The sequence below is a fragment of the Eleutherodactylus coqui genome, chromosome 8 (genome assembly GCF_035609145.1).
Source record: "Eleutherodactylus coqui strain aEleCoq1 chromosome 8, aEleCoq1.hap1, whole genome shotgun sequence".
NCBI classification, from domain to species: Eukaryota; Metazoa; Chordata; class Amphibia; order Anura; family Eleutherodactylidae; genus Eleutherodactylus; species Eleutherodactylus coqui.
The window spans coordinates 78,778,829-78,799,479 of NC_089844.1; the positions used below are offsets into that span (position 1 = coordinate 78,778,829).

General features: G+C 44.1%; 1 protein-coding gene across 2 annotated transcripts in view; it reads right to left on the reverse strand.

Annotated features, from left to right (window-relative positions):
• CERS6 (ceramide synthase 6) overlaps positions 1-20,651 on the reverse strand; it is a 235,849-nt gene that overhangs the window by 9,575 nt on the left and 205,623 nt on the right. For both annotated transcript variants that reach the window (XM_066577411.1, XM_066577410.1), the window contains exon 8: positions 19,896-20,002. In XM_066577411.1, coding sequence (XP_066433508.1) covers positions 19,896-20,002 — 107 coding nt within the window. The remainder of the gene's footprint in view (positions 1-19,895; positions 20,003-20,651) is intronic.

The following is a 20,651-nucleotide window of genomic DNA, read 5'->3' on the forward strand; positions in this document are numbered from 1 at the left end:
TATACTTTACCTCTTTATAGTCATGTTCTTGTTGTGTCTAAATGTATAAACCGTATCTGATTCTAATTGTGTAAAAAAATGTATCAATGTAATATACTGGTTCTCTCTAGAGGTTAATAGCTAGTAATGAACGGCAAATCATATTTATTGCTTGTCTTCACCTACTGTATATTACAGCTTACTGTCATGGGAGGCCTGCACCACCTACTGTTAGAAAGTCAGTACAGCAGCTGCAGCCATTCTATAGACAGACGTTATTCCACACTAGCGAGATTATAAAAAATGTGTCAGACAGGAGTGGCGCAGTTGTATGTAGCTACCAATCGGATCACTGCTTATATTTCAAAAGGGCATGTGAGAGATCAGGGCCGTAACAGCGTTGGTTGCTAGCAGAAACTACTCCACTTTTGCATAATACCGTGCAGTAGTATCTACGATTAAAGTATTTTTAGAGGTGTTTTTCTCATTAAAAATTCTATGACTTTTCTCTTATAGCCGCATGATTTTTAACGTGAAAAATGTCACAAAAATGCAATACACATTAACCCTTCCACTTCTAAACCATTTTGCATTCAGTTTTTTTTTGTCCTCAAGTTCCCTGGGCTGTAACTTTTTTTTAGTATTGTATTTTTTAATGTTGCTACTTAATATACCATATGATGCACTGAAAAACTTTACAACATTTTTAAGTTGGGTGAAATTGAAGAAATGCAATTGCACCATTGTTCTTTGGGTTGGTGCTGCAATAAAAATGCCTTCCCTTTATTCTGCCGGCGATAACAAATGTATTTATTTATAGTTTTTTTTATATTACACATTTATATGCTTATTCTGCAGCGCTGCACACTACCGGTCAAACGCTTTAGAACATCTTCATTTTTGCAGTGAACTTGGATGTTGCATGTGTGCTGTATTTTATATGCACGTTACCAGGAGACAGTGAAAACACGAAAATGACATCAATGGGGCCTTCTTGCGTTTTTCTTTACATAAAAAATACACATATGCAACAAAAACACACGCAACACGCGCATATACACACAGGGAAAACAGTCCATATTTCACCGACCAATATTGCATACACTCATGTGAATGAGCCCTAGCCATTCGGTAAAAGCATGCAACCAGCAAGCACAGCTATCATAGTATATAGTACATATGCTATGATATTTCTTTTTTTTTTTACTGCTTCACTAAGTCTTAAGAAGCTGAACTCGAATGGAAGAGGGGTCAGGATGCTACTTTGGCACACGTTACATCCATTGTCATTGGTCACATTTTTATTTTTTGCATGTTCCTTGGAAGCACATCTCATTTCACTGCATTCATCAGAGTAATGCTCTGCTGGACCTATTTCTTTACATTCGAATCCCTATTTTCAACTCACTGACTGAGGAGTGCATATAGATGCATCCTCCTCTCACCGAATTATCATGGCGTCATTAATAGGTTGCTGGTCTGCATGGTGAACTACATATATCAGAATGGTCTGGCACCTTGTATCCACTATGTGTGGGAGTGTACACCAAGCACCCACCCCCCTCATTATCAGGAGGCAGTGTGAGTGGGTGTTTTATCGGTGTCCTGCACAGGTGTTATTGGCTCCTCCATTTGGTAGTCAGCTACCTGCGTGGTGAGAGGAGGATGCATCTATATGCACTCCTCAGTCAGTAAGTAACGGCCATTTTCTGTGATTGTTTTTAATTTTTTATTTCCCCTTCTGTGATGCACCTATTTTTAACTCGGCCCTGATTGGCCCAACAATACTCACTATTAGAGATGAGCGAGCATACTTGCTAAGGGCAATTGCTCGATCGAGCATTGCCTTTAGCGAGTTCCTGCCCCCTCGGGAGAAAAGATTCGGCTGCCGGTGGCAGGCGAGGAGCGGCGGGGGAGAGCGGGGAGGAATGGAGGGGAGATCTCTCTCTCCCTCTCTTCCCCCCGCTCCCCCCTACTCATGGCCCCAACTCATCTGTCACTTGCACCGGCGGCCGAACCTTTTCTTCCGAGCGGGGAGATACTCGCTAAGGACAATGCTCGATCGAGTAATTTTCCTTAGCGAGTATAGCTCGCTCATCTCTACTCACTATACTCTGGGGGCAGATTTGCATAAGCCCGCCCATGCTTAATCTGTTCTGCAGGACAATTCTGCAAAAAAAAACAAAAAACAGGATGTTTTGGCGATATGGTACTGAAGATTCATAATTAAAATGGGCTATAAGTGGACCATTGGTAGCAGTCCTCAGAGTAGTTGGGCTCCAGCTCTTGCAATACTATCATGCAATAACATGCCGGAGGAAGCAGTTGCTACAAAAGTCTTAAGTTAAAATATGATTCTGCTCATTTTGAGGTACATGACAATGCACAGTAATTACTTTCTCTTATAACTGCTGTGCCTCCGACCACTCCATATTTCTTTCAGCAGAAACCCATGATTAAAGCCTTAATATCTTGCAATAACCATATGACCACTGTTTGATCTCTGCTAAATTACTTATAAACTCTGCAAAGTATCAGCTGAAACTTTAGTAAGAGCGATAAAAAGATATATTGATTGCAAGAATGAATAATGGCTAACAAAGCAGCGCTAAATATACATGGTGTGTCCGAGTCTTCTATGAGAACTAACACGGAGAGCTGCTAATAACAGTCGTCACCTATCTCCAATCATAGGCCATTGTTTAACACATAAGGGGACAATCACACATTATTGATGGAGACTTACTGCTGCAGACTTTGCCTCAGAAATTAGCAAATATGGGCCATGTAAATCTACCCAAATAGTCCAGGAGAATGACTGTATTCTGCACCTGCCGGCATCCAACCATAGGCACCACAAGTCTGTTGGGAATTTCGGGTGAAGGGATACAGGAATACGCTACTTTGTAGATTGATATGTTTTTGTGCCTGTAAAGTAATAATTATGAACTGGAAATCCACAGATTCTCCTATTTTACTTTATTGACTCCACTTGGTTAATTCTTATACCCCACTATACAAAATGTTATATATGAACAGGAAGTGTCCTTAAAATTTGAGAAGATGAGGTCCAAATGGATAATAATGATAATCTTTATTTATGTATCCCACAGCGCTTCAACTCAACGCGACATCTGTTTAAATAGTAACCTTGAGTATGTGGGGTCACCGCTTGCTTTGTACTAAGTCCCATTTACATGCAATGAGTGTCGCTTAACCCTTTGCAATCCAATTTTGGATTCAGGGTTTCCTAGGGGTTTTTTCTCTTTCTGCCATTATACAATGGCGCCACCTGCTGGCTAGAGCCAGTACTGCATATTGGACATGCTGAAGAGGCCCCCGACAACAGAGCAGCCAGTAATATACAGTAAAAATACCCTGCCGGACTTCTTCCGATATCGGAACTTGTACAGCCTTCAATCAGAATGTCTTTAGACGTCAGACAATGGATTGGAAAGGGTTAAATGCTGATGGGGCAGGGGTGCAAGCGACTGTATGTTTCTGCTCATGGGTATGTGTGGATGGATGTGTGAGAAACTCTCCACTCTTTTCAGTTTTACTCTTTCCCAACGAGACCTGCAGAGCCTTTTCATCTAATGCGTTTTTTTTTCATCTCTACAAGCGTAATTGCACGGGGTCATCAGGAGGAGTATTTGTTGGGCTTCATTATACTCTGACGCTCAGATAGTTACAAATACAAACTATTCGAGGATCCTGTGTGGGCACTTGGCGCATATGCCGTGATTATGTTGTTTGATATATGGAGGGTTTTCTTGCCTCTCCTTTATTTGACCTTCAGGATTTTCTATTTTTCTGTTTGTTTTTCTGTAGTTTAGTATTTTGTTATGAAAGCATAAACAAAACCTTTAACAAAAACAGACTCCACAAGGGCCAATGATTGAGCATGGGCGTCAGTCTCCAAAGCAGCCATCGTCTGCCACTTGTGTGCGGAAGTACTTTGTGCTGACTCAGCACTTGTTGCAAAAGGCCGCAAATCACCCCATGTAAAAAGCCACTTCGTCCGGGGATATAAGTTTTAGGGCTCTTCCACACTTCCGTTTTTCTTGCGCATTTTTTTCAATAGCTATGTCTTTTTAACGCAAAAATCAATGGGACTTTCTAATGTTAAAAACGCATAGCATAAAAATTGTAAAACACAAACTTGAGATTTTTGTGCGATGCCTTTTTAACATTAGAAAGTCCCATTGACATTCGTGTTAAAAAACGCACAAGAAAAACGTAAGTGTGGAAAAGCCCTTATACTTACCTCCCCCATCGTTCTTCCGGTATCAGCGCTCAAACCCACTGCTGCAATGCATTGAGGCATGCCCTAAGTAATACACTTAAATGCATTCAGCAGCAGGTTTGGGCACCTACAATGAGGGAATGTCGGAGAAGTTAAGTACATGGCCTGTTTCATACAGTGATATCGCATCTTGCGACGATAACGCGATTGTGTGGTGCTACAAGGTCGCATCTGGTGCTACAAAGTTGCACAACTTTGTAGCACCATGTGAGAGGATTTTTGGGGGGAGGGGGGAAGGGAGCTTGAAATATTAGCCTTACCTCGAAAATTGGCTACGACACTCAGCCAATCACAGGCAGCGCTTCCTGGAGGTTGGGATTTTCCAATACCCGGCCAGTAGACATGCCTGAAGACAACTGCCGGGGATCAGGGGGAGAAGACGCAGGGGAGCTGACAGTGCTTCTTAGGAGATGCATGTTTTTCCTGCAGCGAAGGCTTAGTTTAGGGCTTTGACAGTAGGACTTCCTACTGTCAAAGTTTCATCACACCGCACGAAAACCGTGTCTTTGTGCGATGCAACAGAGAGGAAGGCTCTATAAGGAAACATGGGCTACCAAACATTGCAAGTCACGTGCATATGTAAAACCTGCAAAGTTTTTGACTCGCAATGTTGCATGCTACAAAACATCGCAAATGTAAAGGAACCCATAGGAGAGCATGGGCTTCTCATACATGCAATTTGTAGCACTGTCGCAACGCAAGACAATCGCGTGACTGTCGCCAATGTGAAACAGGCCTAAAACATTCTTGGTCAGCTACTTTGAGTCCATAAGCTTGAGGCCTGTTTCACACGGACTACAAAACGCATGTATGTGAAGCCCATGGTTTCCAAAACATCTCTCATGTGAAAGGACCCATTGGAAACCATGAGCTTCACATACATGCGTTTTGTAGCCTGTGTGGAACAGTTCTAAGGGTGCCTTCACACGAGCGTGTTTATGTGCGTGCACACTCGTGCACAAAAACACGCATCTATTACAAGCAATGCATTCTCTATGGTGTGTTCACGTGACCGTGTTTGACAGGCGTGCACCTGCAAAGATAGGACATGCGTGCACCATAGGGAATGCAAGCATTGCCTTCAATGGAGCAGAGGCTGCTGCCGGCGGCTCCATTAAAGACAATGGTCTGCTAGCACCCCTTAATTTATTTTCAGGGAAGAGCTTTAAGTATAAGCTCTTTCCTGAAAATTATCCATTTGAGCGAAAAAAATAAATAAATAAATAAATATATATATACTTACCTGTCCACCGCTGCCATGTCCCCGCAGGGATGAAGAACACCTCTGCCGCATGCGGCAGATGTTCTCTTCATCCTCACTGGGAATAAAGAATTCCCTAGCACAGCTGTCACAGATGACAGCTGCGCTAGAGGATCCAGCTGCCGGCACACCTTAATTGTTTTTCAGGGAAGGGCTTTACATATAAATCCTTCCCTGAAAGATGAGGCAAACTAGTGTAAAAAAACCCCAAAAAACACATACTCCCCTTTCTTTAGCTGCCGGGGCTCCTGTCTGCACTGTCCTCGGCTCTGCACTGAAGTTCTTTCAGCAGGCAGCGAATTAAAATCCCAGCCTGCTGAAAGAGCTGCTTCTGATTGGCTGAGGCGCTCAGCCAATCACAAGCAGCTCTCGCCTTTCATTCATTCAGCGAGAGCTGCCTGTGATCCTCTAGCTGCCTGGATCGTCTATCTGTGACAGCTACGCTAAGGAATTCTTTATTCCCTGCGGGGATGAGAAATACATCTCCCACATGTGGCAGATGCGTTCTTCATCCCCGCGGGGGACACGGCAGCGGCGGACAGATAAGTGTGTATATATATATATATATATATATATATATATATTTTTTTTTTTTTTTTTTTTTTACACTCAAAGGGATGATTATAATTAAAGCTCTTCCCTGAAAATTAATTTAGGGGTGCCGCGGCTCCATTGAAGGCAATATCGCGGAACTTCACACACGCGTGTTTTTGCACGTACATGGGTGCGCACATATGGACGCATACGCTCGTGTGAAGCCACCCTAAATGTAAGCTCTGTACAAGAAAAAAAATGCACCTCCAGGAGCTACATGGTATTCTCTAAACTTTTTGCACTATTAAAAAAAATAATTTCCCCATTCCACCATTTTTTGTCCTTTTACAAGATCCTAAAGTCTATACTGTAAAGTAATTTTTACATTTTAATACTGAGAGAGTCAATAAGAGAAGAGACTTTAGGAAAGTGGCTTCCAGGATCGAGCATTTGACTTCCACCAGGGGTGGTACCAGAGTTGTAACTTGTAGATTCGGGGCTAAATCTGTAACAGAGTCCCCCAACTATAAAGCTTTATTCATACTACTAGGCTCCCTATATGGAGAAGAGATGCCTTATGGTCTCCCTGAGGTTTGTGGGCCCGGGTGCAACCGCATCCCCTGCAGTTACACACACTGCAATACTTAGTCATGCATATATCATATATATGTTCCATCCTGGGCAGCAGCTTCTCTGCAGAGTATACAGGATGTGATCTGCCCAACCCATATGCATTGCAAGGCAAAAGAAATCTAGAATTTGCTGTGATTACAGGTCGGCTTTCAGTCTGCAGTCCAGATACAAGGTAGAGCTAAGAGTTATGGAGAGAACACCTACAGTATTTGACAGCCAGCCGGCCTCCGTGGCTTGCATAGTAATAGGGGTTAATGCAGTGGCTGGGCCTTCAGCGCACACGTGTGGATCACTGCTTCATTTCTGCACTGCAGCTTTCTTTTAAGAATTGCATGAAAAGAAAATGAGGCTTAAATTAAGCAAGTCAACGGCGTTCAGGCTAAATATTTTCAGAAACCTGCCCTTGACCTTTTAAAAGTGAATTAATGCTGTAGGCAGATCCGACAATGAGAAGGGAATTCCAATATGTTCTCTGCTTGCAGAGAATTGCTCTCAAGAGTTGTAGAGTCTGCAGACAATATAGCTAAATACACCCCATTTAGGCTACATGCACACGGGTGAGCGCGATATCGGGCCGAGAAACTCGCCCTGATATTGCACTTGCCAATGTGCATTTTTCATGTCATCGCAATGCGTTAATGCCTTGCATTGCCCTTCTGTAAAAATTGCGATTCTCAAGAGCGTATTTCACGTGCGTCAAAGAATCACAAGTGTTTCCAATTGCACTTGCATGTACATCGCACAGTTAGCAATTAGAGATGAGCGAGTATACTCGCTAAGGCACATTACTCGAGCGAGTAGTGCCTTAGCCAAGTATCTCCCCGCGCGTCTCTAAAGATTCGGGGTCCGGCGCCGGTGTCAGGTGAGTTGCGGCGGGGAGCAGGGGGGGAGCGAGGGAGAGAGAGATCTCCCCTCCGTTTCTCCCTGCTCTCCCCCGCCGCTCCCTGCCCGCCGCCGGCTCCCGAATCTTTAGAGACGAGTGGGGAGATACTCGGCTAAGGCACTACTCGCTCGAGTAATGTGCCTTAGCGAGTATACTCGCTCATCTCTATTAGCAATGTTTTAACTGATGCGATGTTGGGAGAAAATAATCGCGGCATGCTGTATCTTTCTGCGATATGCAAATTTTTAATCTCCCATGTTTCCCTATGGAGGTCCTATTTCATGTGGCTGCAGTAGCTGCATGAATGATGAATGGCATGTAGATTCTGGGACTGCACTGGCAAGAACCAGGGAGCTGTACTGGACCTACAAGTGAGTACCAGCCCTCGGCCCTGGCCTTAAGCACTTATTAAAAACTCCCCAAAAAAACCTTTAAAGTGATGGTTTATGTAGTGGCCCGAAGTACATATATCTGCCCCCCCCATAGCTGTCATACATGTCATGTCTTTCATGTCGATGCTCTGTGCAAATTGTCTTGTCTTTGGTTATGTGTATTACGCAGTTGCGACATTTAAGAGGTTAATGTCTGTGAATGTCTGGGAAATGTCTGGAAATTGTAACCAATTGTCATGACACGTGGGTATGCAAGATATATATAGTAGTGCAGTGTGTGCAAGGAGTTTCATTGTCTTCAATGGTAATGTGTGGAGGGAGAGTCCCGGCCACATGGGGTTACCTTCAATCCTTATGAAGAGAAGGATGGAAGAAGAGGAGCGGTACCCGGATGTTCCAACTCCAGGACCCCTACCTTAAGTGAGAGTGAGAGTGAGAGTGAGAGAAGGAGCCCGCCGTACAGTGTCCAAGTACCCAGCTTCAAGTGAGTGTCAGTGTAGTGCTGTGTCCTTCTCCAGTGTGTGTCCAGGAGCGGAGTCAAACAAATAACTAAGATTGTAAGCCCGGTGTCATCCTATGTTTCGGAGCGTGTGTGTCCAGAAGCAGAGTCATGCAGATAAGCTAGACTGTAGGCCCGGTTTCATCCTGGGTTCTCCTCCCTAACCTCATTAAACTGTTCTTCCTGCACTGGTGTGTGAAGTTGTAGGGTTGAGAAGTAAAGTTTCAGTCACTGCACGTTTCCAGTGATTGAGTTTTCCTAATTCAACTGTGTGTGTGGACTCTTTTATTAGCCCGTCGGACATCCAATGGAGTAAAGGAACGGTGGCGTCACTCGTGACAATTCTTCAGGTCCACCACACCACTTATTCAGGTAACTGCTGTCACAGTGTTGCCTGGAAGAGGCCTAGTGGTGCCTTGGCTAGGGTTGTGCGCGTCCCTCAGTGGAGGAGTTGGTAGAGCCACCGTGACTGTTGCCAACCCTACCCCTGCCATCTCCTCAGCGTGTGCCTCGGTTGCTACAAGATGTTGCACTTACTTTGAACAAATCCAATTTGTTAGAAGGGTCCCCCAAACAATACGCTGATCACGGAATGTCTTGTGGATGGAGCCTCACGAGACTTGCTACAAACTAGAGGAAAGCCTGGTACCAAGCACTATTACATAGTTCTTATTGAGATCAAAGGGCTGTCTATGTAATGCACAGACTTGTTGAGTCCTCCAAAGCTAGATATATGGCTAGTAGAGGGGTATACTGAATTATGGACCTCTAGATAATTTCTCTTATTGTGGATTGTTATACAGCTAGGTCTTTAGCAATATTTTGTAGCCTTTTTTCAGCTTCATACATCTCTATAACACATCTTCTAAAAGTGGTTTGCATCAGGGTATGGATCACACTTAGCAAATTTCCTTGAGAAGTCAGTAACCAGGCTTTGTGTGTCTTCATTTAATGGGCAAAGCACAGGAAAATCCACACTTCTAATCCCATCCCCTTAATTGAAGCATTTTTGCCAATTAGCTCCTGGAGAAGTAATTAACTTAGAATCCATAATTGTATATGTGACCCTTGAGTAGTGTTGAGCAAAAAAAAAACAGTCAATCCCTGTTTTGGGTCAAACTTTGCTAAAAGTTTATTCTGGTGCAAACCCGAACCTCAGTCAGTTCATGAATCAAACTTTTCAGAGGTTCACTCATCACTAATCATGAGTTTTGTAAGGCCTGAACGGAACACGGAAGCGGAATCCCGGCCGCAGGTGTGAAACCATTCCTAGCCATATAGATTCCACTTTTTCACACTGCATTCAGGGTATTGCACGGTTTACATCTACATAAAATGTTAAATAACTTGTTTCACTTTATCTTTAGCTGTTGTTAATTATTCTCTGTCCCCTGCTTAGTTTATTTGTGCTCCGATGAATGACTTAAAGATGAGATAAACATCCCCTTTAATTCTTTCAGCAGTTCTGGGTTTATGTCAAGTGATTCTCTTGGTGATTATTTTTATAATACCAATCTACTAGTAATGTAATTTGCAATAAAAGTAAAATGAGTAATGGAGCGGATTTTACTGTGTAATGAAGAGGGTAAAGTAGGAAGATAATCAGCTTGTACAGACAATAAAGTCAGTTCTCCAACGCAGGAAGAGTGAGGTTTCCATTCACATACTCAGTGGGTGGAAAAATAACATTATAAAAAGAAACAAGGATCCCCATGACGCTGTGAGTTCAGGTCTAGAGCCACAGTCGGGCTGGGACACCCATCTGTAATATGCTTGTCTGGAAGCAGCCTTAGGGTACATGCACACAGGCGATTTAAAAGTTGTTCCCAAGATGGTAAAATGAAGACTGTTCTGTGATTGGTTGCTTCATAAGTCTGCCCCATAGTGTCTAGAAAATCGAAGAAAATAGAATCCAATTGCTTATTCAATATTCCATTGTTTACTTTTATGTTTGTGTTCTCGAATACATACTTTACATTTTGATTACTCCATCTGCTGCATTGTATAATGGGACTTGTGCCACCAAACCTGGACCCATGACACACCAGACTGGTGTTCTTGTGCACTTGAGTTGACTTCTGCATGAAACATACTTCAGTATCAAGGCTTTTATTACAAGCAAAGTTCCCATTGACTTCCTAAAGATAGGTCATCAATAATCTACAAATGGACAAGCCCTTTAAGGACTTCCCTTAAACCTTTACTGATCAAAAATGGTTCAGCTTTGATTGGAGGCTCAACCGTTAAGCCATTGTGTCGCAATTTATAACGATAGTCCTCCTTTTCTGAGAATGTTTTGCTGAGATTTTTCTAGTTCCAGTGATAAGCAAGAAGTCTTAGCAAGAAGATCCATCCAGCACGGATCACCTCCGTGCTGGCCGGATCTTCTTTCTTCAACACGGTGGGTGTATCCGGACGCCCCAGCGATGTGCTGGATGCATGCACAGTGGAATTTCTTTTTTTTTTTTTTTAAATCTCCTGCTTTCCCACAGATCCGTGGCACGTCCACACTGACAGCTATGGCTGTGCCGCGGATTGGACAGCTTCCATTGACTTCAATGGAAGCTGTCCCATGGGATTCGCTGAAAAATGGAGCATGCTGCGAATTCTTCCCTCGCGTGCAATCCACATTCCGGGAAAATAGTTTAAAATTGTCTTGTGGATGCTAATGCATCCTTATGGGCGGCTAGAGCTGCGGATAAATAAAATCCGCCCATGGACATTGGGCTTTAGTATTAGTGGGTAGGACTGTCTAAGGACCATAACAATGTTTCCTCCAGCTCTGCACCATGTAGTGCATTAACACACAGGTTTGATGGAACGAATTTGCAGAATATTTGGTGTAATGGCAACCAGCATGGAAAATGTAAAGGGGTATTCCCTTGGTACGCTGTGTTATCTACGTGGTATTAGTGGAGTAAGCCTGCAACCACCGTCATGTGAGTTCTCTCCAGCATTGCCAGAACTGAATGTCAAGCCTATGTGCTGTGTTTCTTCAAGAGACTTCATCTATTTGAGCATCATCCTTGGTTTTTGAGACATGGCTGACCTTCCGACACCTGTTCCCTCAATATGGTGCCATGCTACACTAGTAAGCCCCCCATGAGAACTTGTTTGGTAGGCAGTCATCATCACTAAAATTGAGCTAGCTGCATGGACTAGACCACAACTTCTCAAACTGCTTAAAGCTGGTTACCCTGGTGCTCACAGTTCCTGAAGAGGCACTGCAATCTACATACCTCATTTTAACTCTCGGCAGTGGTGGTTCATCACAGATGACTTCATCACAACTATACTTGGAACTTTCTTCTTACCAAAGAAGAGATATGATCTTGGAAAGTCACTGTGGCTAGAACTGGAAGGCTCTAGGTAGAAATGAAAGCTCTATGAGTGATTCTGGGGCATCATAGCCCTACTATGGGGCATTTTTGGCCAAGACTGTGGTTGACATTACTATCGGGATACTACGTGACTAAAGTAGTTTGCTGTAGCGCATTATTCACACCTCCTCTACGTGACCCTCTTATAGCAACCATGTTAACCACTGATAAGATCCAACATTTTTTTACAGGTGAAACACCAAAAGGAAAAGTCGGAGCATCCCTGGACTACACCGATACCCCCATCTCCAGTTTCTCCAATTTCAAAGTTTTTCTTACTCCTTAACTGAAGCAGAGAAAATAATAAAACAGTTTGGCGCGTTATCTTAATGCACATTATAATGCCAGGAGAATACACATTCAATTATTCCAGACCCTGAGCCCTAACTAACCAAGGCAAGCAGTGCTGGAAATGATAAACCCAAGACTGCAGATACCATATGAATGTAGATGAGAATCACTGCTCACAGCAAAGACTAATGCCGCCGCTTCCTCCATTAGATAATTGCAATGATGCACCTACAATACAGGGCCGCGTGAGACTCACAACCGCTAATGACATTTTCAAATGTCAGCTCTTTTATTTAAAGAGATTGGGAAAGTCTAAAGTGTTTTGTATTTGTCTGGTGTAAAACAGAGGAGTCAGAAGCGATCAGAGTGTAAGTGTAAGAGCGGCCGTGTTGGAGTGCGCTCTCCTGACACGTCGTCTGCGCTGACTGACAATGAAGACAAAAACTATTTGCGGCGTCACTCCCGAGCCTTTGCACATTTCCGACAGGTAGAAAGTGTTGGGCATATAAAAAACTCCTACAGAGCAATTCTAGCAATGAAGGATTAATATACAGATTCAACGAGAATTGATGCATTGTGTAGATAAGGTTTTACGAATTGTCAGCCTAATGTGTGCGTATTTGCGCATGCCTGAGCTCTGAGCAATGCTTTTTTGTGCGTGGCAAACAAAGACGCACCGATTGAAATGGCTAATTAGTTCCGGATGTTTTCTTTTTTCGAAGCAATTATGTGGTGTTTTACGCATTTTCTTGTGTATTGTACGCACAATTGCGCACTCCTCATTGACTTCTATGGGGACCTTTGGTGCGCAAATACGCAGAAAATTTCACAACCGAAATGTGAATGAACCCATTGAAATCGATGGGTTCTGTTGACTGCGTTCAGTGCACGCAAAATTTTGCGTGCACAATAGAAGTCAATGGGGATGCTCAAATGCGCACGTAATACGCTAGGAGATGCGTGAAACACTGTGTAATTGCGCAGGAAAAGAACATATCTTGAACCTTTTAAAACTAATCAGCTATTTCAATGGCTGGGAGCATCGGTGTATTTTTTTTTTTTCCTTCACCCAAGCGCATACCTTGTGGATGCCAAAGCGCAAGCAAAAAAGCAACGTTCATTACGCAAATATGTGGCGCTCATGTGCAAGCAAATAAACATTCGCTCCAGTTCGTTCATGTTAAGCCAGCCTAAGGCTAGGTGTATGGGTCCGCGTGATAAAATGTCTCAGTGCTTAGCCTTGTAGGCTGTAGTAGAGCTGTGTGCCATCTGTAGAATTACACTGGGGTCCTCGGTTAGTAATATACATAATTTTTGAGCTGTTCAGACGTTAGTAATGTTAAAGATGTTAGAAATACATTTGCTTTACCGTGGAGGTGCTGGGAGGAGACCAAGAAGTAAGAGGAGGGACGAGTCTGGGAGGCTGTCCCACCGGGCGTGGAGTGGCATAGACCGTGAGTGACAGTGACTACTGAACCTGAATCTAGGGCGGTTTCACATCTGCATTGGAACATCCGGCCAGAGGTTCCATCGCACATCTGGCACAAAATACTGGAAGAAAACTTTGTATGCAGTACTTTTTCTTCCAGCTAAGAGCCATGCAGCTGAGCGAAAAGCGAAGGACCCACTATAGTCAATGGGGTCCGTCCGGTGCTGTTCGGTATCATCCTGAGACAGATCTGCTTGGTCAGGCGATTCCCCATTCCTGCTCCCTGAATGGAGCAGAAAAGCAGTTGCGAAATCACCCTTAGAATCTGCAGACCACTTCCAGCTCTCCTGCATCCATGCTGTCAGCATGCAAGGAACCTCATAGGGCACGCAGATCCTAAATGTCCGACACTGTTGAGTTACACTGTTGAATAAACCGGATATTGTTATCAGCATGAGCCAGCAGACTCCGACTGATTCCTTTCCATGTATGCTGCGTTGCAACCCCTGTGGCCGAACACAATTTCTGACCCGTCCTCCCATAGATCCACTGTGGCCAAATCCAAGGTCTGATCTATCCAGGGCTACTTTACTGGTTAAAGGAGTAGCCATAGCACTCTAAGGGAAGGATAGGGAGGTAAATCCGGAACTCCTATAGTTCAACGCACTTGCAGATGGGGGGCTATCAGCTATCAGCCCTTCTACAAGCATACGTCCCGAAAATGCATCCTTGCGAAATGGCACAGATTTGGCCACTGCAGATTTATTGCATATTTGCTGCAGAAAGCCCACAGCAAGTATCTTAAATAAGAATAGATCCTTAAAGGGGTTTGTTTAAACTGCAGACAGATCTATGTAGGGAATGGGGAGCAGGGAGGCGTCATACCGTTATTACAGCCGGTAGAAGCCACATCAGTGCAGAATTCAACTTTTAATCCCCAGCACACGCCCACTGCAAGTTCTCTGTGGGTGGGACTTCTTCTTTCACTGCTCTCTCCTTTCTCCAATCAGGTGCTCCACAGCTCTGATTGGCAGCTGTAGCGTCCAATCAGGAAGCCACTACAGCTGACTGAGCAAAGAAGGCAGCATCGGAGGAAGGAGTCCCACCTACAGAACACTTGCAGTGGACATGCACTGGGGGTTAAAATTCAAAGATTAATTTTCCACTGATACGGCTTCCACACCTCGGACCCTACGTAGATCTATCAGCAGTTTTGCATGGGCAAAAACACACACAAAATTGCTTACAAAATCATCTTAAGTGTAACTTTTAGTCCAAAAGAGTTGCGTGTATGTTAATCCACTCCATATCTCGTAGGTGTCAGCTGCTGTGGTGCATCGTTAGACCACCAAAGCATCACCAGCTGTCTGATTTCCAACACTGCTCATGTGATCAGCTCTGGCCAATCAGAGATCAGAGCACAGTGCACATTAGACATTTAGAAAATTGTGGTAGCCACCTTGGACATCCAAAAACAGAGCCCAGAACCAATGAACTGGAAGGATAGAAGAGTAGAAACACTGCAGGAAATATACCCCCTTCTGTCCACTGGTTCTGGAATATAATTTTGCCCTGAAGTTAGAAGATTGCTTTAAGTATCAAGTGACAATTTCAGTCCACAAGATTGCACAGAACTCTATGGATTCCTTTGGAATGTAGCATAATTAAAAATCAATCAGCAGCACTACAACAAGTCTCAGCGTAGCTGCAGCTCTAAATTAAAAGAGTCATTCCAGTGAAAACACGTTTCCATTTCTGTCCCCCTAACCTGAATGCCTGTCACACTCAGGAGGTCTCTTCTGAGCATTGCAGCCACTTCCCTGTCTGATGCCTATCAGGCACCATCTTGATGGTGAGATTTTTTTATTTCACTTTCACATCAATCCCATGATGCATCAGCACAACATTATCTAGAGGCCATACCATTTCTGCCTGCTGGGTGAACTGTTTAATTATCATTACCTTCTATAGTCACCTAAATAAACTACAGACCATATATTATATACTCACACATATATGTATATAATATGTAATTATACAGTCAGGAGGATGAGCTGTGATCTCCTCTATTATAACTGTGTGACAGCAGCTTTTAGTTCATCATCAGTAAGGCTGGTTTCACATCTGCATCTGAAACTGTGCTTTTTCTTCCGTCCAGAAGGCGGGCAGCAGGGCGGAAAGTGAACGGACCCCATTAGAGTAAGTGGGGTCTGTATGGTGCTGTTTGGTTCTGTCCAGAGATGGAACTGTTTGGTCATGGGGATACCCCTTTCCTGCTCCACAGATGGAGCAGGGAAGCAGAGTCCCCAACGCAAGTGTGAAACAACCCTAAGGGCAGTTTCGGATGAACGTGATTTTCTCTCCTTATGCTGCCATGATAATCACAGCCACATAACGGGACAAAACAAAACCACTGATATCAATAGATTTCATTGGTTTTGTTTTCACTATCGGGATTCTCCCCCATTAATTGTACAGCCGAGAAAAGATAGGACTTGCCATATCTTCCTGGTATTTTTTGAAACTCTTGTACTACGGCATGGAGGTGGAAAAGCCGACGAGGGAAAAATAAATTTTGTTCAGGCGCAACTATGCAGCATTCGAGGAGTGGGCTCACAGCCAAGGAGATGGCGGGGTAGATAAAGGTGGCTCTACCATATCCTCCCCTGGGGGTAGCTTGGGACCCATCCAAGTTACTGGTGGGAGAGGTTAAAGGGAAAGGCCAACTGGCAGATACTTTACAGTTCTTTGTCACTTGTGACACCACCGTTCCATCCCCTGCGGTGAACCTTGAGATGGAAATAAAGTAGTCCAGGCACAGGGATAACTTTCTGAGCAAACCAGGAACGGTCAGTAATGCCCATTTACTTTAAGTTCAACAATGTTCCAACAACAACAGTAACAGTCCAGAAGAAGAACACTTCACATTCTCAGAAGGTGGTGTAACAGAAAGGACTCTCGGGGTAATCCAGTCAATCCACAGTCTTCAATTATCTGTGAGATCCTGCTCCCGGCAAAACTCTCCCTCCTCTCATACTCTCTACTGGTCATCACACACTCCTCTGGTATTCTTCTCTCTCCTCAGTGTGGGCAGCGGCACTGGTACATCCCGGGTAGCGCAGGTCCAAGCTAAGCTGATGGATACCTTTCAGCTTTTTCCATACTCAACCACACAGACCAGACTGTGTCTGTGTGGCTCACTTGCAGACCTCTCTCTTGCAAGAACGACTCCAACCCCCAACTCAAGAACCTCTCTTTCGCATCCTCACCAACATATATATAAAACACAGTCACGTGACATACAACAAGATACATTTCCTAGACATAACCCAGACATTATCCATTTGTACTGCAGAGGTGCAATACACATTAAATGCATGCAACATAGAAGACACTGAAAATACCATTATGTAGGACAAACACTTAACATTTAAGGAGGGGCCCCGTTCTACAACCACTACAACCACGTTCCGTATCGGCCAGCTTATTTGCTCCTACGGCCATCTAAATCCGTGCTAACTGTGATAGGAGTGTCTGTGTCCCCCTCTAGGCAGTTTCTGTGGTAGATCCATGTAACAGCATCACACAAACTGAGAATTTGATGAGAAACTGAATACATAACCCCAAGTAGATCAGAGCTGGGCAGAACTGAAATCACATGACCCTCTGTGGAAAAAGATGCTGGAAGTTCCAAATAGAAAGGAAAACTAACCCAAGGTAACACTAGGTGACTTATATGTACAGAGGCAATAGTTGCATCATAAATGAAAAAAAAAATTACTGTAGATATAGGTACAGTATAAAATCAAAGCATATTGAGCAAAATGACAACCTCATGGCGTGTACAGTACAAAAATGCTCCTTTTTATGTCCCCATTACAGAATGGGGTGAACAGGCAGACGTTGATGAGTAATGTCAGAAAATGAGTTCAGACTCCAATCATGCGGGTGAGGTGGGGGGAGGGGTGACGGAAAACTGAAAGTTGTCACCATGATAACACATGGGATGATGGTAGTGGCTAACAGTATGGACATCATATTCCATCTCACTGGACAGTGTCTGCAAAAAAGAACTGAGCCTGAGGCCGCCATCACACGGAAATATTCTGGTCAGTAATTTGCATTTTGACTTGTAAGTCAAAATCAGGAGTGGAACCTCCAGGGAGAAGGATTTGTCCCGTGTGTTGGACTCACTCCTGGTTTTGGATTACTGATCAAATACTGAGCGGGTACATCGCGTGCATAATGTGCGAATAAGATACGCTTGTGTGAGCCTGCCTTTAGACTGGATTCATTCACAGCGCTTGCTGCATTTTTAGCGCTACTTTAACACAGGTTTTCTGAAATCAAAAGCACTGCGGCCTGATTTCACGTTTACACGCACAGCTTTTTCTGCAGCGCAAAAGGTTACCGCTAAGGAACTAACAGCGTCTTTGGAATTGGTGCGAATTTCTAATGTACAGTAGATGTAATTCTGCAAGTCTGTAGATAGAAAAGCTCAAGAAATTCCACCTAATGTATTATGCAGTTAGGGGTATCGGCAATTGCGCAATAATTCTGCAACTGCATTTTGTCTTGCGGAATAATTCTGTCTACATGAAATCACCTTAAAGCTAATTTTAACATGGGCGAGTATGATATTAGGCCGTGAATCACGGCTTGATATCGTGCTAGCCAACATGCAATATCCACGAGGATGCAAGGCATTTTTATATCAAAACCGCCTTGTTTCACTTCAGGGAAGTAGGGATCTTTTTCAGTGGGGAGACCTCGCATTGCACTTGCGTGCACCTAACACGTGGTGCGATGCTGCTGCCGGCCCCATTGCAAACAGTGGGCAATGTGAGGGCACACATGCGATGCCATGCTGGAGAAATAATCACTCATGTGTATGACTCCGTTCAAAAGAATAGGGTTAATTTTCATATGAGATCTGTGTATCTCACAATGCACAAATCTCACACGATTTTCTCGGCCGTGTGAAAATGACCTAAGGGTGGTTTCACACAGGCGACCAAATTGCGCAATTTTTGCCTGATGCGATAGTCAGTAAAAAAGCAGATTAGGAAACCAATTATTTACAATGGCTTCCTTCTAGAGATGAGCGAGCATGCTCGCTAAGGCAAGCTACTTGAGTGAGTAGTGCCTTATGCGGGTACCTGCCCGCTCGTCTCTAAAGATTCGGGTGCCGGCGGGGGGCAAGGAGCGGCGGGGGAGAGCGGGGAGGAACGGGGGGGAGATCTCTCTCTCACTCTTTCCCCCCCGCTCTACCCTGCTCACTCCCGCAACTCACCGCTCTCCCCCGCCGGCACCCGAATCTTTTAAGACGAGGGGCAGGTACTCGCATAAGGCACTACTCGCTCCAGCAGTTTGCCTTAGCGAGTATGCTCGCTTATCTCTACTTTCTTCCCATCTGCGATGTTTTCACTGATGCAATGTTGAGAGAACAAGAAATCGTGGCATGCTCTATCTTTCTGGGATATTTTATCTCCCATGCTTCTCTATGGAGGCTTCATTTCATCGCATCGCAACAAACGTGCCTTACGATGCGATTTTAACGTTAGAAAGTCCTGCTGACTTTCGTGTTAAAAAAATGCACGATTTTCTTGCGCGACTTTAACGCGGGCGGCAGCGATGCGATTCGAGATTATACTCCAAAAAAGTCAGGGCTGACGCTCAAAAATCGCAGGAACATAGATGCGATTTTCTGGCAGCAAAATCGCGATCGCCTGCGTGAAACTAGCGTTAGGGTGCATTTATACAGGCGAGTTTCATACATGAGTTCATCCGATAGCAATATGGACGGAACTTGCGCGTGTGATTTTCCTCTTGCAGCATTGAAAAATGCGCGTGAAAATCCCAAGTACGTAGATGTGAGCACTTTTTAAGCAAAAACGCATCCTGATCCCATCCAGAATTGTACTTTTACAGGCCCGGTGTGAGTTTCTGAGACTGATATCGCCCTTGCCCGTGTGAGCGCACCCTTAAGTTGCTCTGCAGGAGAAATTCTACCAAAAACACTTAATTCATGTCGCATTTATATAAGCTGAAAAAATAGCGTGTGCGACGGTGCGTCTTACAAACGGGGGGCCATCTGGGATTTCAGTACTCTTTAAATTGTATGATTTATTCTTAAAAATACGTCTTGCAGCAGTAGTTGGCGAACAAGAAGAAAGGAGGAAGAACGGACTGAAAGAACACAAAGTGATAGAGGAAGATGAAGGAGCTGCCATGTATACATGAGAGGGACGTTACATGATTATGCCTTCACAGCACAACTCATTTTCTTCAGTGTCATCGTTACTTACCATAAAGGGAATACACCAAGTCTAGCAATTACGAAGACCAAAGCAAACACAACAAACAGGAGGTCGCACAGTTTTTGACACTTGGAATAATTTGCCATTTTGGCTGCCTAGAATATAAAAGAACAGACAGTTATTGTGAGCTGACAGCCGCGGCATGTTATTAACCACCGACATACTTGTATCTCCACCCTGCAGAATTGTTTGTGTGGAAGAAAATGAACCCAGACGTTCCGGCCTTGGGAATATTTTATATCCATTCAGAAAATACAGTCCATGTCAAAAAAACTGAAGGAGTTGTTGGAAACTAACAGAACTTTCTTTGTGTGATTGTAACGTTAATATAAGGAAGGGATTACAATAACAGGAAAAGGAGAGTTTATTGCGGAAAACTGACCCCTTGAAGGGAGGCTCTAGTGCCCTGTTGTACCGCCTGTAGCTTGGATACTAGATGTGATACAGGTAGGCATGGAGGCTCTAGTGCCCTGTTGTACCGCCTGTAGCTTGGATACTAGATGTGATACAGGTAGGCATGGAGGCTCTAGGACCCTGTTGTACCGCCTGTAGCTTGGATACTAGATGTGATACAGGTGGGCATGGAGGCTCTTGTACCCTGTTGGGCTGTCTTTAGCTTGGATGCAAGATATGATACAGGTGGGCATGGAGGCTCCAGTACCCTGTTGGGCTGTCTTTAGCTTGGATGCAAGATATGATACAGGTGGGCATGGAGGCTCTAGTACCCTATTGTACTGCCTGTAG